Raw genomic sequence first — 22,516 nt, forward strand, 5'->3', positions numbered from 1 at the left:
TTCGCAGATTTGGCCGACAGAGTGCACTGTCGGTATCAAGGTAGAACCTAACTTATCCTTGCTCTGTTTTACCGACACGGAGTTAGCACAAATGTGGTCTGTCGTCGGTTTCTAAGACCCAACTTGACGAGGTCGGGTCCTACCCCCACTCTTTCTCTACTATTCTTCACACATAAGTTGGCAAAACCGGTTTCGTTAGAGATGGTGGGGTGTATATTACATTGGGATATCTCTTCTCTCGAAGATTCGAATCTCGCCGCAGAGTGAGATCCTCTTCCTCTTTCTCGTCGCCTTTGACTTTCTCTAGTAACCGCTGAGGCTCAAACGGGCCTAAAATCGACTCACCATCATGGGATACGTGATATTTCCTTGGTGGTAGAAGCTTAGACTTGATCGCTTTTTGATTTGCTATGCTCTTTTTTTTCTTTCTTTCTTTCTTTTTTTTTTCTCTTTCGTTCTTTCTTTCGTATTTTCTTTTTTTTTTTCATTTTACTTTATTATATTTTTTTCTTTTTTCTTTTCTCTTTTCATTTCTTTTCTTTTCCTTCTGTTGGTATCGCGTTCGCGTGTACGATTTCGCGCATCGCGTGGCGATAATGCGAGCCGAATTGCGCAATGGACGAAGTATTGGCGAACTGCCAACATGAACTACATGCATCATATATGCTAGTTAGAGTAGAGTGGTAAGGGGACTCTAAATTAGGGTGCGTTTTTTTTACCCTTACAAGAAGCTGCAATTTTTTCTTTTATTTCTTTTATTCTTTTTTTGTTTTATGTTTCATCATTATCAACTATATAATATTTTGTAGATGTGATCGTTTATACGATCGGTACAAATTACGACCATTGTAATGTAATGTATTATTTCAATGTGAGGTGTCAGGGAATTAGTTCGGATATTTGAGAAACAAAAACGTGGGTGGTATAGATGAGCATAGAGGGATTAATTTTTGTTCGAAGAAAGCAGGTGCCTTCGCGGACACGTTGGGGGGCCCAACGAACATTCGAAATTCGAGGCCTCACACTTTCCCAGGCCACACACTCGTTAATCAAGACGAGAGCGGTCCTTCGAATAATTTCTTCGCAGGTAATTGCTCGAGGAAAAAATTAAAGCCGCAGTAGGAATATGCGTGTTTGAGTGTATATACAAGTGTATATCGATGTTCAAGCAAACGTTAATGTAACTTAGTTCAGTATTATTATCGCTCAATACTGATCGAGCTGTTAAATATATATTTGCTGTATTAAAAGAAAAGAAAAAAAAAAATTTTTTTTTTGTATTTAATACATCATGATCCTTTAGTGTTTAAAATTCTCTTTCTCATAACTAAATATAATCACTGTATTTTTTTCCCATAGGTTGAAATTATAAAAGTACGCATTTTGTTGGCATTGTCCATCCTACCGGGGAAAATGGATAACAGGGAATTTTATTTAGATAAGTTTTATCCTAAAGTTAAAAGACGAAAAAAGAAATTTTTAGAAAAAAAAGAAGGGCCGCGGTAAAAGTGAGTAGAATAAATTCTGGTTGGAATCAAGTCGTCGCTTTTGCAACTCGGACCGAACCAAGTTAATCTCCTTGTGATCGTGGTTGCGATCGGTGGCCAGAGTTGCCTGCTGTGGCGTTGCCTGTGGCCGGAGGCTGGAGGGAGAGGTAGAGTGGTCGTCGGCCTCTCTTAGGCCTCTCTGCTCGTTCTCCTTCTTCCTCCTTCTCTTCTTACCACTCCGCGACCTATCGTCGAAGGCCCGAACCAACCGAAAGAACCTGGTTGAGCGAAAGAGTAAGAGAGGCTAATATAAAAGAGAAAAAGAGAAAGGATTGGTAGATGATGCTAAAACTCTTCTCGAATAAATAAAAGAAAGAAGAGAAGATCGAAGAAAGAGAGATTTCTAGGTCCAGACGACTAATGAAAAATCTAAAAAGATTAGAAAGAGATGGAGAAAGAACCGGAGACAAGGATGTTGCATTGTTTACGACATGCGTTCCTCCACGAGTTAATCGCTGTCCATAGTATACCAACGACGCAGCAACGGCAACGGCACAAACAACTACCACCAGCAGCCATATTGGATTCCTCTCGTGACTATAGATCAAAATTATAAGGCGGAACGAGCCTCGGGATCCTCGCTCGAGAAATCCCCCCAGAGGATAACGAAAAGATATCTTTTCTTCCTATTCCATCACCTTTTCATTTCGTCCTTTGGTATCTTAGCTTTTGCTTTGTCTAACCTTGTAAAAGGATAAACGTTAAAAGAGAATCAGACGGATCGTTGAATTGTCCAAGATGGAATTAGGTGACGAAATATATCTCATGATTTGGTGTCTCGTTGATAAGCTGATGGTTCCAAATACAGGACAAACATGATACGATCAGTATTAATTTCTAAACTTAAAAACGAATAATATTACGTTATTTATAATTTGATTATTGTATAATCGAATCATGACTACAATATTTACTTCTTAATTTGACAATAAAGGACACAAAAACGTAACTATAAATTTCTGATAATATACAATTAAAATATAAAGGTATATTTTCAAAGATCTAACTTTGGAGCTAAGATTCTTCGAACGATGAAAACCATTTTGGTCTATCTTTCTCTCCCTCCCTCTCTCTCGCTCTCTCTCTCTCTCTCTCTCTCTCTCTCTCTCTCTCTCTCTCTCTCTCTCTCTCTCTCTCTCTTGACGTTTTCTACCCATTAAGTTAAGTGTACTCGTCGGCCACGAGGGAACATAAATCACCTAAGAAGCGACTTTCGGAAGATAAAGATAAAGATCACTCAACAATGATCTCCGCCTTCGGTTCTAGCCCTTTATTATAGTGTGTGTGCACCTGTGTTTTTTATATGTTTGTGAGTGTATGCGTTTTAGGGAGTGTACTTTAAAGTACATACATATATATATATATATATATATATATATATATATATATATATACACATAGCGCGTGAAGTTATAGTATCGAAGTTGAAGAGTGCAACCTAATAACGGAGAAGTAAGTTCAATTAATCCTACTGCGGCAGGTCAGTTTCAAAACAATAATATTTATTAACGTTTCAATCATTCTCTAAAAGAGGACATTCATAAAATTTGTCTACAATCCATTATTATTAATAAACATTAATAATAATTCTTATAATTAAAATTAACATAATATCGAAATTGTCGATGAAATTCGATCTTTCAGCGTGATTAGGACAACACGATGTCTCTTTATATTTTACGATCCTTTTTTTTTTGTTCCTTTTATATTCTTTAATTCGAATGTTTCTTTTTGAGATGAACAGACATTTAATTGGAGTACATTTCCTACTAAACCAGTCGTCATACACATTTACCAGAAATAGATGTTTTCGATGGGAATAAAGAGGAGTTCCCTGGTTGTAAGATGATGAGGTGGAAGAGAGGTAGAACGGTCGGTGAGTTGGGCAGGGGGGCGGTTGACTGCGAAGGCTGTTGAGGGGTGAGGGAGACAGATCGAGGTGAGTCTAGGGCTCCAAGAGACTTCTCTACGGTCCGGTCCCGAGGACCAGTGGTACCTCCTCCTTCTCCTACTATCCCTCCTTCTCCTTCTCTTTCTCCTTCTCTTCTTCTTTTTCATTCTTTCTTTCTTTCTGTCTTTCTCTCTCTCTCTATCTTTCTCTTTCTTTTACTCTCTTCGAAAGACGCCATCCTTTTTCCTCTTACTACTACCAGAGTGCCGTCTGGTGTTTTCCACCTAACTTACCTGCGAACGAGCAGGCTCTCCGTGCTCGCTGTCCCGCAATGCTTTGGTATAACGGCGAGTCACCTGAGTTATCTCGAAGACACTTTAGAAGAGATAGGGCCCTAACGCTGAGCAACAAGCCGGGCTCCGAGCAACAATGACGCCCAGTTGAACGCGCGGCTCCCTGTTCGCCGCTCTTCTCTGTACCGGCTTCTCCGTACGTGTCTCGTCTAAATCTCTCGGAGGAAAGTTGTTGTTGTTTTCCTTTTTTCTTTCCTTTTTCCCCAGTTTTCTCGTTTCTTTTTCTTTATCTTTAACTTTTTTTTTCCGCATCCTTTCCCCCTCCCCCTTTTCCTCATCCCTCTTCTTCCTTTCTCTCTCTCTCTCTCTTTCTTTCTCTCTCTCTCTCTCTCTCTCTCTGTCTCTGTCTCTGTCTCTGTCTCTGTATCTCTCTTTCTCGTTCTCATTCTCGTTCTCTTTCTCTTCCTTCCTCCCACGAAGTAGTTCACACGTCAAAATGTTATGGGATTATCGGTAAATGAGAAATAAGGTAGAGAGAGAGATAAAAAACAAAGAAAAAAAGAAAAAGGAAAGTTGAAAGCCCATTTTTTTTTAAACTGGTGTACGTACCTGGAGTTTCTTGAATTATTATTATTATTATTATTATTATTATTATTATTATTATTATTATTATTATTATTATTAAGAGTGAGAGAGAGAAAGAGAGTGAGAGTGAGAGAGAGAGAGAGAGAGAAAGAAACTCTCTTATTTCTATCTTTCTGACAATTTCTAAGAATTTTTATCAAATCAAGATGTGAGAAAAACTATCGTAAGATCGTATTGAATCGACTTTATCTGTACGATCTCGGTTTTAAATATATTAGGAGGATCGAAAATGTGCGAGTGCGGTGAGGAGTGTGCCGAGGACTCGAAGAATTCACGGGTTGTGATGTTACGAGGTGATCTGTGAATCGATATTATTTTATTGTTAATCGTTGTTGTTAGTTGCTGTTGTTGTTATTGTTGTTATAGTTGTTATCGTTGTTTACCGTTGTTGTTATTGTTTTTGTTGTTGTTCATGTTCTTGGTTATTGTTGTTCCTTGGTTTATCTTCCTAAGTTAAGTGTACACGTTAGAAAGCGTGTCACTTCTTTTTTTTTTTTTTTTACTATCATCATCATCGTCATTCACGTTGTCGTTGTCAACGTTATCGGCGAAAATTCTCGGAGAAATTGTGAGCCCAACGCCTGAGATGGCCACCCTCGGCCTCTCGAAGGTCTTCATACTGGACAAGTACTTTACGGAGCTGCAGAAGTTCTGGGAGACAGAGAAGAAGCTTCAAGGTACGGCACTGAAATCTAAAAAGAGAGAGAGAGAGAGAGAGAGAGAGTCAGACAGAGAGAGAGATAGCGAGAGATGGAGATAGATGGAGAGAAAAAGAGAAAGAGAGAAAGATTTCTCAATTTTTTTTCCAATATTTCAATGACCTTGTGAAAAAACTGGAAGGTCGGCAATGTTTCTTCTCTTTTTCTTTTTTCTTTTTTTTTTGCCTTTTTCTTTCCTTTTTTCTTCTCCTTTTCCTTCTCTTTCTTTCTCTCTCTCTCTCTCTCTCTCTCTCTCTCTCTTCGTCATTTTTTTACACTCGTTCGAACGTCGAACTTTATAGGATACACGATGACTCACAAAATGAAATTTCAAATTGCTGCACGTTCGAGGTAACGAACCTGATGAAAAATGCAACGTCTAAAATATTACCTATAATTAGATCATTATTGATCTAACTCTTTGCTTCATTGTTATGTTACTAACGAGTAATACAAATCGATGATGGAATTAGAAAAGAATGAGATCCTTGCGTTTAAAGATCGATAAGTCTGAAAGAGATATGGCGATATGGCCTTGTCAGGTTATATAGTTTGTTGTATGTATACGTATATGCATGTACGTATGTATAAATGTATGTATCTATGTACGTATACATGTGTGTACGTATAGTATCTAGCCAACGGGGAACATAAATCTCAATTTATAACGTTTAAGAGATCGTTCCATTTCGTTCGATTTTCTTTCAAATCTCGACTCAAATTTATTTTCTACATAATATCACTTTTTACACATTTTATTTTTCTTTTTTAATACGATTAACGAGTTTTCTTCCTGTATTTTGTATTTTTGTGTATTAACCTTAATTAATCATTGCGTTTTTGGTATTGAAAAGAATTAGAAATTTTTCCTAATTTATTATTATTTATTTATTTTATTTGATGTTTTTAAAGTATACTGGATTATATTTTTTCAATTATATATATATGCACACATACGTATGAATTTACGTTTTTTTTAGTCTAAACATTTTTTTAATCACAAAATCTATCCTCCAATTTTAATGGAAATATAGCAATTTAAATATATGACTATTTTATTGAAACGTGCTTCAAATTTGTTTATCATTGTTTCTTCTGTTGAAATATTGTATTAATTTCCGATAAATTATCTATGCTAATTGATTACACAATTCTTTCGTCCTTTTGATTTTTATATATACAGGTGGAATCATGGACATAAATACACGTATAGAAATAAAATCAATCATTAACCTTCGGTGATAATAAATACGTTCTAAGTTTCTTAATAAGTAGAATTTATATTACTTTTCGCAAGCCATTCACAGATAGAAATGTTGGATTCATTTAAATACTATCAACCTTGTCACAGTTATTACATCAATCTACCAATTCTTCATTATCTCGTCGAACTTTTTATTGGAAAATTTTTGAATTCGTACATACAATTTGTTAAAAGTTAATAGATTTTATAACAAAATCGAATAAATGAAATGTATAACAAATCATTAAGCATTAAAAAATATTTTTATAAAGTTTTTTTTTTTAAATATATTTGCAATACCAATTAATTCAAAAATAATATATAAATGAAACAAATGGAGTAACTAAAATTCTAAATTATTATTCAATTAATAATCACTGATATAATTTTAAAATGTCATTTGAAATATATTTTAATATTAAATATAATAAAACAAAATGTCTGCCGGAATGATAAAATGATAAAAATGTAATCGAAATATTTTTCATAATCAAATGAATAATAAATTAATGTAACATTTAAATAACGTTTTGATATAACAAATGTGATAATAAATAACTATCATTAAAAATTGATAAGAGCTTATTTTGAAGGGATTAAAAATGTATATGTAATATTATTTTTGAGGTTATCGAGCTGAAAATAAGGATCTGATACGATGGATTCGGTGACGCATAATGATATTAACTCCTGGTCTTCCAACGTCACGTATTACCGCTTTGATAGAGACATTAGCCGCAATACGCGCAGCTCCGATCGCGTGGATCATCGAATTACACTTTCCTTTCGCGGTTAAGTCATGGGGTTTATCACGGGACATACGATACACTACTATTGAATTAATATAAAATTATATATTTATTATAATAGTTGACGGCAGAAGAAAGAAAAAAGAAAGAAAAAAAGAAAAGAAAAAGAACAAGAAAATTCTATTTACGAAAAGATAGATTTGATTATTTAAAGAAAGAAATCAATTCAATTATGTGAACTAAAAAAACCGATTTATAGATTATTTAAAACAAGATAGGACATTAATTTACAGATATAATGAACTAATCTAATTATCTTAAATAAATAAAAAGACAAAAGTTTGTGTATATATATATATATATTACTTTTTTATATACACATACTTGTTTTTTTGTATACACATATGTTTGTTGTAACTCTTCAATAATATATTTATTTATTTATGTTTATGTAACATTGTTTTTTTTTTAATTTTATTTATAGAAAATGCTGGGTAAAGTTTTGTAAAAAGAAAATAATATCTTGTATGTATGTGTGTATATATATATATATATATATATATATATATACATATATATAAACATGTATATATATGTACATATATATATACATGCTATTTAGCAGCTTATACAAGTAAAATTAAGCAGAAAAAGTTATACAAACATAGACTTTCAAATACTTTATTCAGAAGTTATAATGAAAAAAAAAAAATATATATATATATATATATATATATATTAAAATATTATAATAATACTAAAAAATACCATCCAATATATATAACTAATGCAATTATTCAAATTAAAAATAATATGTGGGTGTATATATATATATATATATATATATATATATATGTATATATATATATATATATATATATATATATATATATATATATATATGTACATATATCATAACCATGATGTCCCTATAATTTAAACAATCAAACTGAACTTTATTTTACGAGTATAAATAAGAAAAAAATATTCAAACAATTCAGATACGATTTATACAAAAAAAAAAGTTACAACAAAAATGTGAAACCTATGGCCAATAACGAGTTCGTTGTTGATTGATTACAATGTAATTATAAGTTAAGGATTAATTGTTAGGATTAATAAAAGCATTCACTGAATTACAGCAAATTTAAGCATGAAATTTTGGAGAGTGATAAATTTCATCTTCCTATGATACCATACTCGCATTCGAAACAGGGGATGGTATTTTGAAATGGAAACATAAATCAAATTTTTTTTTTCAAGGTAATACAATGTTTGATAATCTATATTTATGCTACACACACACACACACACACACACACACACACACACACATATATATGTATAAATTTTTTCAATTTGTATTTGCGAAGAACATAATGCCGAAGTTCGATCCATTAAATCTGAGCCACTGTTTATGTAATTACGATGTATATAAAACAAAAAAATCAAAATGAATGTAATTATCTGAAACAGATCTAATTAATCCAGAAGAAAAGAAATTAAAAAGAATAATAAATAAATAAAAAGAAAATTTGGAATTGCATATTAAAAGTTAGGGTTATTTTAGATCTTTTTTCTTTTCTTTCCTTTTCTTTCTTTTTCTTTCCTTCTTTTATTATTTTTTTTTTCTTTTCTCATTAACACCAAAGAAGAGGAGACAGAGATTTATCCGCCGGTGGCTATTATAAAATTTGCCTAAGTTTTACGGTTGAATCGTCGTCGTCGGCCGACTTTCTCACTCTTCACACTTTATCTTTATCTTTCCTACGTTTCTTTCCGTGCTCTTTCTTATTCCTCTTATTTCTTCATTCTTTTCAAACGAAAACGAGACGGCTCGCGTTTAGGTTACAAGGTTACATGCTTCGGAAGACGTTTCAAAGTTTTCGTTTAAGTTTCAAACTCTTTTCTTATTCTTTAGTGAAAATACAAATCTTTCTGTCTCTCTGTCTGTCCCTCTCTTTCTCTTTCCATCTCTGTCTCTCTCTCTCTCTGTCTCTCTCTCTCTCTCTCTCTCTGTCTATCTCTCTCTCTCTCTCTCTCTCTGTCTCTGTCTCTTTCTCTCTTTCTCTCTCTCTCTCTCTATCTCTCTATCTCTCTATCTCTCTCTCTTCCTCTTTGTTTATTTGTCTATATTATTGATTTTAATTTCTCTTTTTGTTGCTATCGACACTGACACGAGTTTTCTTCTCCATTCTTTTCCCTTTTTTCTTTTATATTTTATGATAAATATTATCAATCTAAATTCTTTTTAAAAACAAAGAATAATAATGTCCTTCTCGTACTATTTTTTTCAGATACTTTTTTCTCATCATCTTCTTTTTCTTTTCCTTTCTCTTCATTTTTTTTGTTTTTTTGTTTAGATGATCAATGAAACGAATTGATCAGTGTAACGAAATTCAGAAAGGACTCTTAAGTCCTTTAAAAAAAAGAATAAAAGTAAAAATTCATCTCTTTTTCTCTTTCTATTTGTCTATAACTTAATCTTATCGTTTTCATTGATTTCCTTTCTTTTTTTTTTTCTTAATCGCTAATCTTTTTATTCTTTTATTTGATAAATATTTTTAATATTGAATATTGACAATGTAATAAAGGAAGTTAGAAAAGATCTTCTATGTCTTCGCAAATGTTAGATAAATCGATGCCAAAGTCGTATAGCTAATTTTCTTTATCAAGTAACACTTACGAATTCTCTAAAGTAAAGTAGTGTGGGAAAAGAAAGAGGGAGAGTGAGAGAGAGTTATTTGAAATTACGAGCTCAAGTACGAACGAACGGGATACTGAGAGAAAATTTACGAGGGTTGCTTTCGGGAATAAAGTGATTCTTTCTCTCTTCGATAAAGATAATGGCGAAAATAATGAGCGTGTTTCGTTAATAGTAGATAGAAAAAGTCCAAATTAAGAATAAAATTCTGTTGTATGATAAAAGATTTCGATCAATTGCATTTATCTACATTTTGAACTTTACCAATTTAAATCATTATTTTTACTTTTCTATAAACTATTATTTGTCTATAAATAATTCGTACAAAATCGTTCATTATAAGGACAATTATTACGCGTTTGATTCATTTTTCTATGAAATATAAAGTATAATAATTATTTCCTATCATAATTATTTAGTTTCTTATAGTAATTATTTTTTATTTATATATATTTTTTTTTAATTTAATTCTTAAACCAAATATTTTTAATTCGTGAATTTTCCTAGTAGATATTCGAAGAAAGGATACAGTTGATATCACTATAAGAGTTTATTTACTTTAATAATAAATAAACAAATGAGTACAGGGTATTTTTTTTTAATATTATAATGTTATTTGTTGTAAAACAAAATATTTGAGATTTTTAATAAGTTTTCGACTTACAATTTTATAATGTTAATATTGTAGATATAATAAAAAAATGTAATATAATATTTGTAACAAATATAATATATTTCTATAATAATATATATATATATATAGATACAATCTTCCATATATAGACATATATTATATTAAATGTATAGTATATATTATATTATATAGTATAGTATATAGACATACTATATTATATAAATATAATACAGAAATATTATATTTATTTTATTCATCTAACATTACAAAAAATGTGATATACAAAATATGATACACAATATTAATAAGAAATATAATATTATTAATATACACACACTAAAGACGATATATATTCTAAAACATTATAGATAATATAAAATCGATAAAAAATAAATAAATAAATAAAATAAAACAAAACAATATAATACACAATATTTCTAGAAATAAAAAAGTAATATAAAAAAGTACAAGATTCATTTTTCTCGAATCTCATTTTCGTTCATAATACACACATACATACACACACATACATGCACATATACACAAAATACACGCACGCATGCATGCAAACAAAAATACACACACATATATACGAGAGTTACAAATCATGATTTTCAAGGAGGCCGAAGTTTGTCGTCTCGACGTTAACGTAGTTTTCTTAAGGAAAATGCGTCATGGCGGCGCATGCTTCGCTGGAAAACAAGGGACGATCTAACGCACGATATAACTCGATTCTTTCGAGCGCCTTTGCATAATCGTGTACGCTGCAGCTTGCATCCGTTCGAAGTTTTAACGAAGTCGTCACAAAGTAGTTATAAAGTAGTCATAAAGTCAACGTTACTTTGTCAGGAACAGTCTGCCGTTATCATACCTCTCTCTCTCTCTCTCTCTCTCTCCCCTTCTCTCTCTCTCTTTCTCACTTTCTCTCCATCTTCTTCTCTCTCTTTCTCTCTCTTTCTCTCTATCTCTCTTTTTCTCAATACACCCCTTTCACGAATATTTATGCGCCCACGTCATCCACTTCTTCAAGCATCCTTCCAGCCGAAAGGAAATAAATATCGATGATATCCGATATACCTCCATCGCCACCACTCAAGCTGGCTTGAAAAGTTTGCGAAATAAACTCTTCTTATTGCTAGTTCGATCCTCTTTACGTATATGTCCCATGTTATATGCATGAATGTATATATAATATATGTATTCAAAAAATGAGGGAGAGAAAAAGAGAAATAGAGAGAGGAAGAGAGAGAGGGTATATGAGTTTATAAGTTTCTGTTTAGTTATATGTATATACATATATTGTATACATGTTAAGATAGTCATTATTTGGAATTTAAAAAAATTTCCTTACGACGAGTAAAATTTTTCTACCTAGTTCAGCTCGGAAAAAAAAGAAAAACAAGAAAAATAAATAAATTAATAAATATAAAAAAATCATTTTTCAAATTTCAACTCTTTATCTTAATAATTAAAACTCGTAAAAAGTATAAATATTCGTGCGAGTACATTGTGAGTTTTATACACGAATAAAATTTTGTTAATTTTCGTAGTTTTACGTTTTAACAAGTAACCTATATGTATTTGAAATTTATATATGTTTTATTTTAAATGTAAAAAAAAGTATATGTCTTGTGTAATGATATTAATATGATGGATAAATATTAATGTGATGGATTAAAATTTGAAAAAAGAATGATTTATTTTTTCTTTTTATTTATTTCGGATAGAACCAGATGATGAGGAGGGATGGGAAGCGATAGGTATAGTAATCAAAATTTTTTCGTAAATCAGATAACGATCACTCTAATACATTGCACATAATATGCACTTACATTAGATTGGCCAATAATAAATAATGTCGAAATTTTGTATGCAAAGAAATAACACAACAATATCATTTTCGAAGAACAATTTTGATGTTGTTTATTAGTTTTGTAGAGTATTTTTTGTGGTATATATAAAACAATACAGCGTTGTTTATTAGTATTACATAATTAATACTTAATATTAGTAAATAATTAGTTTTGTTACTTATAGTTATGTAGTATTCCCTAGTATTAATAAAATATTAGTTATTCATTGGTATTTTATAATATTGTTTATTTTTAAGATAATATTAGGATTGATTTACTTAAATATATTTACCATTATAATATTTTGTAATAAATATAAATAGATTTTTTCGATTGAACAACTTGTATATTAGTATTGTATAGTAGCTTTTATCGTGTTAGTAAAATAGATATTGCTGTTGTTTCATTTAGATATTAAATGCTGAACATTCCGACTATAATATTGACCAACCCTATACATATATACATATATATATGTACTTACATATATACATATGTATTCCTATATATAGGAAGATATATATATATATATATATATATATATATATATATGCACATTTTTTTTCTTTTTTGAGACTACTTGTTTATTTGTTTATTCCTGTTTATTTATATTTCTATTTCTTCTTCTATGTTAGTCTTTCTCTATCTTATGGAGAGTGTATAAGTGTTAGAAAGAAAAAGAAAAAAAGAGAGAAAGAGAGATAAAGAGAGAAAAAGAGAGAGAGAGAGAGAGCAGTCTTTTTCTGTGATACACAACATCCAGCATACGATCCGTTCGGTTGGATTTATGCGGGGCAACGGCCTAAGCGAGCAAGCATTTCCACCGATCTCTAGTATGGCTTATGTCTATTCCTCTTTCTATGTATATTCTTACAGGTAAGCGAGCGTATATGCAAGCTCGATTACGAACACCGTGATATCTACTATCTTCTCGAAGAACGATTAATATTCATATGTTGGTGGGTATCTATAGAGGGTGTCCTTAAAAAATAGATGATCTACGTTAACGAATAAATCTTTTGAACTTAATAAATATTGCCATAGAGATAAGAAAAATTTGATCTTTAAATGCAAAATTAATTTGATCGTTATTAGAATTGATTCAATTTTTTGTTTTTTTTTTTATACAAAATTAATTGACTTTAGACCAATTTATTTGATCGATTATTTTTTAATCAATGGTTACGATCATTGTATAAATAATCATTTTAATATTTTAAGCTGTGCATTTTATGTAAAAATTAATTCTATCAATTTGATCTAACGAAACAATTGAAATTACTTACGTATATAATAATATTAATATCAATATGAAAAATAATTTGAATTGTTTTTTTTTTTATAATGTAACTGATACTTTACTAAATCGGTAGTAATTATAAATAGTTAATCATACCGAAATATATTTAAAAAATATGAAAAGAAAGCATATATATATATATATATATATATATATACATGCACATAAATAATATATATTAATTTATAATTTTATATATTCCAAAAGAAAAATAACTTCGTTAAATGATCATACGTTCATAAACGTATGATTACTCGTTAATAAAACTTTCTCCAAACACGATTGACAAGGCTATTTTTACGAGGGTGATCATTTCTTTCAAGGACACACTATATACAGGGGACATTTTATATAGGTGTATAAATATGCGTATGTATTTTGTTAAAAGGATTCGTATGGTCTCGGACAGCAAGGAAGAGAGCTTTCGCTTCCTCCTCTCCCACCCTGTCTTCTCTACCTCCCAATTCACCTTCTCCACCTCCTCCTCCTCCTCCTCCTTCTCTTTCCACCTCCACAATTTTTCTCTCCAAGCATTTACTTTCGGCGTATAATTTCGATATGCAAATGTGAAACGTTTATCGCGATGCGAGACATCGCGTAGCATCGATGTCGCATGCTCTTGTATATATATATGTATGTATATATGTATGTACCAGAAGAGAAGAGAATACCTAGCTCGGAATATCTGGCTCTCCCTCCAAGAGAGACTCGCGTATTTTCCAATTTCTTTGTCCCTCCTCCCATGTTATGCGGCGTGCACACCGTCATCTTCTACAGACACGGTTAAACGTAGAATGAAATTCCGTTTATAGGACAGAACGAGAACAAGATTATTTCTTGTTCAATACTTTGCATTCTCCAAGTCTATGTTTTTCATCTTATTACGTTTACATTATCTTACACTTGATGTATTTTTTTTTTTTTCTTTTTTTTTAATCGAACGTAATAACACGAGAATTGATGTATTTAAATATTTATGACAATTCGGATTATTCCTGATTCGAAATATTTTAATTATTAGTACAGAAGTACAATAATAATAATAATAATAAGAATAATAATAATAATAATAATAATAATAATAATAATAATAATAATAATAATAATAATAATAATAATAATAATAATAATAATAATAATAATAATAATAATAATAATAATAATAATAATAATAATAATAATAATAATAATAATAATAATAATAGCGTATATTGAAGCATGTGAAAAAAAATATACCTGGGATTTTTTAGCGATAAATGGTTGAACAATAATTTCAAAAAAAAACAAGAAAGAAACGTATTGTTAACCGATCGCTTGTTAAGCGACAATCCGTACAACAAAAAGACGTACCTTTAAGCGATCATTCATGAACAATAATTCAAAAATATTCGTGCATGATCTTTGAGTGTGCAATGTTTTCAAGAAATGTACTTTTAACTGATCTTTTATTAAGCAATATCGCCAAAAAAAAGCAATCCTACATTTAAATTATTACTTAAACAATAATTCGAATTATTTATGTGAAGTTATGTAATCAGATAATGAACTTATTCGCATATGATTATTTTTCGAGTAGTAATCCGAGAGAGAAAGAAAGAGAGAAAGATAGATAGATAGATAAAGAGAGAGAGAGAGAGAGAGAGAGAGAGAGAGAGAGAGAGAGAGAGATTTCAAAGTGATTACTTATTTTAAGCTATAATCTGAAGAAAAATATTTTTTTTTACATAATTTTTCGATAAATAAAAATAAAAAAATAAATGTATTTATATTTGATTTCTTCTTAAGTAAATAATCAGAAGAGAAACGTACTTTTAAATGATCACTCATAAACAATAATTTAAGAGCACTTATTCATGATTTCTACCTGTGCAATATTTTCAAGAAATGTATTTTTAAGTGATCTCTTATTAAAAATTATTGCGAAGAAGAAAAATGTACATTTAATTTATTACCTCTTAAACAATAATTTGAATAATTCTAATCAAGTTATATAATCAGAAAATAAATTCATTCGTATGTGACTACTTTTCAAGAAGTAATAGGAGAAAGAGAGAAAGAAAGAAAGAGAGAGAGAAACCTACTTCATAATAGTTGAATTAATTATTGCTTAATAGTGATCACTTATTAAGCAATAATTTGAAAAAAAATAAGACATATGTTTAGAGGATATCTTATTAACCATATATATTAATTAAATTAAATTATAATATAGTACAAAAGAAAGCAATTTTTTTTCCAATTATTTTTTATTAATGTATATCTACTCGATTTCTATGAAGTATGTTAATTTCGTGCTGCCCATCGATCGAATTGAATATGCCTGAGTTAAACAAAAGACCATACAAGTTATAAGAATAATAACCATAATTATTATGAGCATTGATATTTGCTTTTATTCTTTTTTTTGTTCTTTCTTTCTTTTAATTCGAGAGTTGAAAGACATGGCAATTCGACATTTATCTTGCCGTAATATCGCGATGACTACGATATAATTATGGAAATTACAATGCAGCGTTATGGTAATGAGCTTTCCGGTGGGCGCGTTTATATAGGTAGACACTATCCAATGCGGATTTGGAGTAGGAGTTAGAACTAGTAGGAGTACGAGCGTTTCTGCAGATTGTTTAGAAATCTCGCAGTACGACGGAACATTTATATCGTTTCTCTCTCTCTCTCTCTCTCTCTCTCTCTCTCTCTCTCTCTGTCTCTCTCTCTCTCTCTCTGTCTCTCTCTCTCTTTTACTCTCTCTTACTCTCTCTCTCTCTCTTTCCTTAAGCATATATTTGGTTGCCGTTATTCGAGCTTGTACTTCCTGCTTTGATAACGTGTCTCGTGCAAGGTCGTTACGATAGCATTGCTATTTCATATCTAACATAAAAGTTATTCAATTCTGTAAGAAACTATTTTCGTGCAAGAGAGAGAGAGATCGTAATTGAATATTTTTTTTTGTATTATATATCATCGATTGATTTAAACGAATCATCCCATAGATTTATTTGTCATCCTATCTGTTTCATGGGTTTTAAAAGAAAGAAAAAAAAAAGAAAAAAGAAAAAAGAAAAAAATATTGTTACTATTAACAATGATTTAAATCAAATATTTTTCATTTGTATATAAAGTATTGTATTAGGGATATGTGGAGATGTCAAAAATTTAACATAAGCAATATTTAAAGATATATAACCTGAGTAATCATAAAAGCGAAAAAAATCGAATTTATTTAAATTATTTAATTATTAAATAATTCGAATTTATCTAATAAATCGAATTTATTTAATTATAATTATCTAAAATCAAACTGCTGGTTGATTCTAGGGCACAATAGTTTTTATTTCTTTTGATAAAAAAAAATTGTTGACACAATCTTCACGAAATACTAGCATTAATACGATGATTTAATATTTACAATGTTTGAATTTTATGAATAGCTATTATTTAAATATAAATTATTTCGGAATGTATTTTAAATCCGTATAATTTTATGTTCGCTCCGAAGTACTTAGAAATTTTTCTTTAAAATATCTTTAAGAGGATAAAAAATGAACGATAAGGAATTAAAAGCGCATCTGTGTGTGCCCTTGCCTTTGTGTGTAACATGCTTAAAGGTATATTATACCTGGAGATCGCCGTTGGGATTAACCCGCATCTGATTAGACCTCGAGGTCGTGCCGCTTTCTGGGTCCACAACTCCCACTCGAGTATCCCATCGTGTTTTTGCTTCTCTTCTTTACCAAAGCGATGTTCCTTTGTAGCTGTGCAAATGCAGCAAAGCCAGAAGAGACGTAAAGCTGGTTTGTTTTCGCCATTCGAAAGGTCGTGAAAAAGGAACCCATGAACGATATATCGATGCCCTGTGAATACACACATACACACACATACGTATATACAAATCATGTATACCTATTATATATAGTTATATAGGGTGAAACGTATAAGTATGTACGATCGAATATTTTTTTCTCTCTCTTTTTTTTTTATTCATACAAAAATGAAATATAAGAAAAGTCATCATCAAAATAAATTATTTATTTTCTTTAATAGTATAATTATCAATCGAAAAGTATCATCCAGATTTATACATTCATGTATTGTATATAGGTATATTGTATACGTAGGTGATTTTGTTTGATTGTATTACCTTGTATTTATTCTTAAAGTGGAATATTTTTCAGGAATATCCTTTTTTTTATATTTCATTTTTTATTGAAATATTTTTATATCGTGTAGATATATTAGTAAGAGAAGGCAGATATTTTTAAGTGTTTCTATTTATAGGGTTCACCCTATATATATTTTTGAGGGAGTTATAGGGTCTAGTTTTCCTGTACTTCTTAGAAAAAAGAAAAACGTGTTTTAGTGTTCCTTCTACTTTTCGATGATCGCCGTTTATAGATAATCGGGAGTTTACTGCGTAGGTCTGTTCATCCTAATGGACTACTTTGCATTCGAATTGAATATATTTATTTTCTTTTTTTTCTTCTTTTTTTTTTATTATTTCATTTTTTTTTATTTTATTTTATTCTTTTGATAGTTACATTTGCATTAAAAATTTTTTCATTCTATTCGTTATCAAATATATTCGAGTCATTAAATATTAATGACCAATAATTTGTTAATATATTTGTTAATTGAAAATAATTTTAGTAATTTCGCTTGTTCTTACAATGAAATAATTGAAATATTATATTTGAAAGGATTTAAATGGAAATAAAAAAAATCTTTTTAGATTAAGGAAGCAATTCTGAATTTTGGTCTTAAAATGAGCTTTCGTTGCGTAAAATAATAAAAAATTGTTTACAAAATAATTTATTGTATTAAGATTATATATATATATATATATATATATATATATATATATGTATATATGTTATATACAAAAATAAGATCTTAGAAAGATCTAAACATCTAATCTAACTCATGTTATATATTGAAATATTTCTCATTCTAGGATTAAACAATTTTATCATTTACTAACTTTTTATAGAAGTATTAATTTTTAAATACTATTAATTTAATCTAATTGTTTCTATTGGATTTATCAATAATTAATATCGAAATTTTTCTAATTAAAAATAACAATAACAAGCAATATCTAAATAAATATAAATATTTCATTAATACTATAGAATATTAAAATACAACATTAGTATTTCTAATACTAAAAAATACTATACTTGTATATACTTATACAAACAGACTCATGAACTATACTGATAAATAAAACAAAAACTTTTTACTGAAATTAATATTAATAAATATTTGTATAATATATAATATTAATATAAATAAAAATTAACAAATAATACAATCGAATTTATATAAACGATATAATAAAAACAGTTGTCTCATTATAAAATAATAATAATCATAAGATTTGTCATTAATAGAAGTTATGTCGAATTGAATAAAGACATTCAATGCCGTGAGAAAAGAATACGAAGAAGACGGGCTTTTCTTCGAATAGCATTCGAAGGTACCTGATCACCTTAATTCTCATGTAGTAGGACCTGAACTTATACCTGTTCCAGGTTCTTTCTTCTTTCATCTTTCTTCCCTTTCAGTTTTTTTTTATGTATCACATATACTAATACTCATACCCATACTCATACCAACACACACGAAAGAGAAAGAGGGAGACCGAGATAGAGAGAGAGAGAGAGAGAGAGAGAGAGAGAGAGAGAGAGACATACATACATGACATACACGTACACGCTCCGCACGCATTCACGCGCATACGCACACACACATAAAAAGAAAAAACACGAAATCCCAGGAGCATGAACTATACCAACTCATTCTCTCTCTTTTATCCCTCAAAGCTTTCGCCTGTGATCGATCATTCTCTCGTTACGAAGGATTGGAAAATGAGGGATAACTCGATAGCAGCTTTACGAGTATATACGAGTGATTAAATGTTACGTCGGCCCGATTAAACGATTTACGTAATACGTCACGCTGCTCGGACATGTCCTAATAAATTAATCGTTTTGTAATGGATAAATTGATAGTGGAAAATAGAGAAAAGAAAGAAAAAAAAGGGGTAGAAAAATTCAAATCTTTACAAATTCGATCTTACTTATCTAAAATAGAATCATTTGAATGAGGTCAATTTTGTTGAAACGTTAATTGGTAATGTCGTAGCATAATTTATGCTATTGATTTTGTTTTGTTTTTTTTTTCATTAATATAATCTCGAATATTCGAATGAACGAATTGGGACGTGATAAATGAAAATTAATTGAAAAGGTAATGCAAGAATTCAGTTCTAAAATTAATCTCGCTCTATTAAAAACGACGAATTAATGATATTTTAATATTGTAATATCTTAATAAATAATTTCTTTTTTATCAATATTTTTATTAGAACGTTTTGTCTATTTTGTGCCGAGATCAGACTAATAAGTATCAATTTGATATTCACCTTTATTGATTGATTTTTAAGACATTTATATTTTTTATTTATCATCTCGAATAATAATAATAATAATAATAGTAATAATAACAATAATAGTAGTAATAATAATAATAATAATAAAAGCAATAATAATAATGATAATAATAATAAATAATAATAATAATAATAATAATAATAATTTATAAATGTATTGTTTTTATATTAATTGGCATTAAATTAAATAATTTTTTACTGGCATTTCAATAGAAAGTAATTTTAATTGTTCGATTTTAAGTATTTTTTATTTCATATCCATTATCGCGAATATTAATAAAAATAATAATTTTATTATAGGATGTATATGAATAATGATCATTTTCGTAATAATAATAAAAATTTCCAAATAATAATTTTCAAACATAATTTATAAATTAATAAATAAATTCTGAAAGTAATATATAACATATTCAGATCAACTTAGACTACTTTTAAAGTACATTATATATATAGGTATATTTGCAAACCTAAATAATTTAAATATAATTTTCTTTTTTAGAACATCAAAAATACTGAAAGAAATTGATAATAATTTATTTTTCGTATTATAAAAATTGAAAAAGATAAAGTATCGACATTAAGCAATTATTTTTCTCTTTCTTCACTTTCTTTTTTCTTTTTTATTCTGAAGATTGAATTTTGTAATTATACTACTTTTAAACTTATCAAATCAATAATTTAGTTTTTATTTAATTAGCTTATATTGACAATGATTTTTTTTATTATTTAACACGTATTAAATATGAAGTCAAATGTATATGCACACGTACACGCACATGCACATGTACACGCACACTCATCGCATAGGGACACGTTTACATAATATTATCAATGGCGATAATGTCAAGGTGTACCAAACGTTTTGAAATAAGATATAGCAGTGGTACGATGATCCCATTGACATCGTTATACATTGGACGAAACATTTTGTGGCTGTTGCAAGGGTGGCATCAGTTGGTGAGCCACCAAATCGAATCTCCACGTATAGTCTTCTATTTATTTGATCTGCTTGTAGATTGACATGGATCGATATACACGAAATTCAAATATTATTGGTTGAACGTTTTCGTGGTTGTGAACTAGCCAATGTACCAAAATCATTTGTATATATAGTAAATGATATAAAATAATTATAATCAATTTCAGTAATATTTAAATAAACTTCTTGACTTTTTCTTTCTTTTTCTTTTCTCTTTTTTCCTTTCCTTTTATTTTCTTTTCGAAAAGACTTACTCTATTAAAAAATTTATACGTACTTAATACTCATTAATTATTATACTAAACCATTATATTACTAATATTATTTATATTATATAAATTTTATAAATTATATATAATATAACTTTATTTAATTTATTATAAAAATAAAAAAAAAACAAAAAGAAAATTCATATTTTTCTTAGTATTATTTTGGAAAATGTTTAAAAAAGAATATATATATATATATATATATATATATATATATATATATATATATAAATAATTAGAAATATTTCCAAAAAATCACCAAAACATCCAAAAAAGTTTCTAGATATCGATTTATCATAAGAATGGGTTTTCGAATATAATTTAACGTTTTAAACATTCCATAATAATTTATAATATTTTCTTAAACACAATTATACCTTGTTAAATATTTATATTTTAGTTTTTAGTTTATTGAACAATTATATATGTATATCTAAAAAAAAAGTACTACAACTTCTTTTTTATTATTATTTTTGGAAATATTTTCAAGAAAAAGATCTCAATAATTTTTTAATAAAGTTTCACGTTGATTTACCGAACAGGTAGATAGTAAACATGTTACGTAAACTTTTATTACACTCGTAAAGTAACTCGTGGGAGAGTATACATTTAAATACGTTTTTATCATTCATAGATGTGTTTCGCAACTTCAAGCACGTATTATTATTATTATTACTGTTATTACTATTATTGTTATTGTTATTATTATTATTATTATTATTATTATCATTATCATTATTATTATTATTATCATCATTATCATTATTATTGTTATCGTATGAATAGTGAAATAGTGATACGATCAGACATTGAGAAAGATACGAAGTACAATAATCGACAAGAGGAAAAAAATTGCAAATAAAATATAGCTATAGATCCGAACTCTCGCTTCTACAGTTCAGTGTTAAATAACTTATTTTCAAATCTGAAAACCGGTTATATAACTGATCTCCTATCCGGAAGTCGTAAGGTAAAGAAAGCGGTTGCACGAGAAGAGAATCATTGCACAAATTATCGCGAATCGGTAAAACTTAAACATTATCCCTAAATTTCGATGAAATTAAAACAAACTTTGAAAAATTCTTTATTTAAAAAAGTAAACGACTATTTTTTCATTTATTCCGATTTTAACATTAAAAATTTTTTATCGATATCAGTTGATAGATTACAAGACTAAGTGAAAGTTTTACGAAGATGTATCGAAGTATCTCTGATCGTTAAAATTCATTGTTTAAAAAATTAAAGAACTTTTTTCATTTG

At 28.9% G+C, this 22,516-nt stretch overlaps 1 protein-coding gene across 8 annotated transcripts in view; it reads left to right on the top strand.

Annotated features, from left to right (window-relative positions):
• LOC124429087 (unconventional myosin-Va) overlaps positions 1–22,516 on the top strand; it is a 123,963-nt gene that overhangs the window by 83,095 nt on the left and 18,352 nt on the right. Inside the window, exon 1 of one of the 8 annotated variants that reach the window (XM_046973901.1) lies at positions 4,418–5,053. The exons of the other annotated variants lie outside the window; for them this stretch is intronic. Coding sequence (XP_046829857.1) covers positions 4,963–5,053 — 91 coding nt within the window. The 5' untranslated portion in view covers positions 4,418–4,962. Of the gene's footprint in view, positions 1–4,417; positions 5,054–22,516 lie in introns of those variants that run through there. 8 annotated transcript variants of the gene reach the window in all.

This window comes from Vespa crabro, chromosome 14, assembly GCF_910589235.1.
Source record: "Vespa crabro chromosome 14, iyVesCrab1.2, whole genome shotgun sequence".
In the NCBI taxonomy this organism is placed as follows: domain Eukaryota; kingdom Metazoa; phylum Arthropoda; class Insecta; order Hymenoptera; family Vespidae; genus Vespa; species Vespa crabro.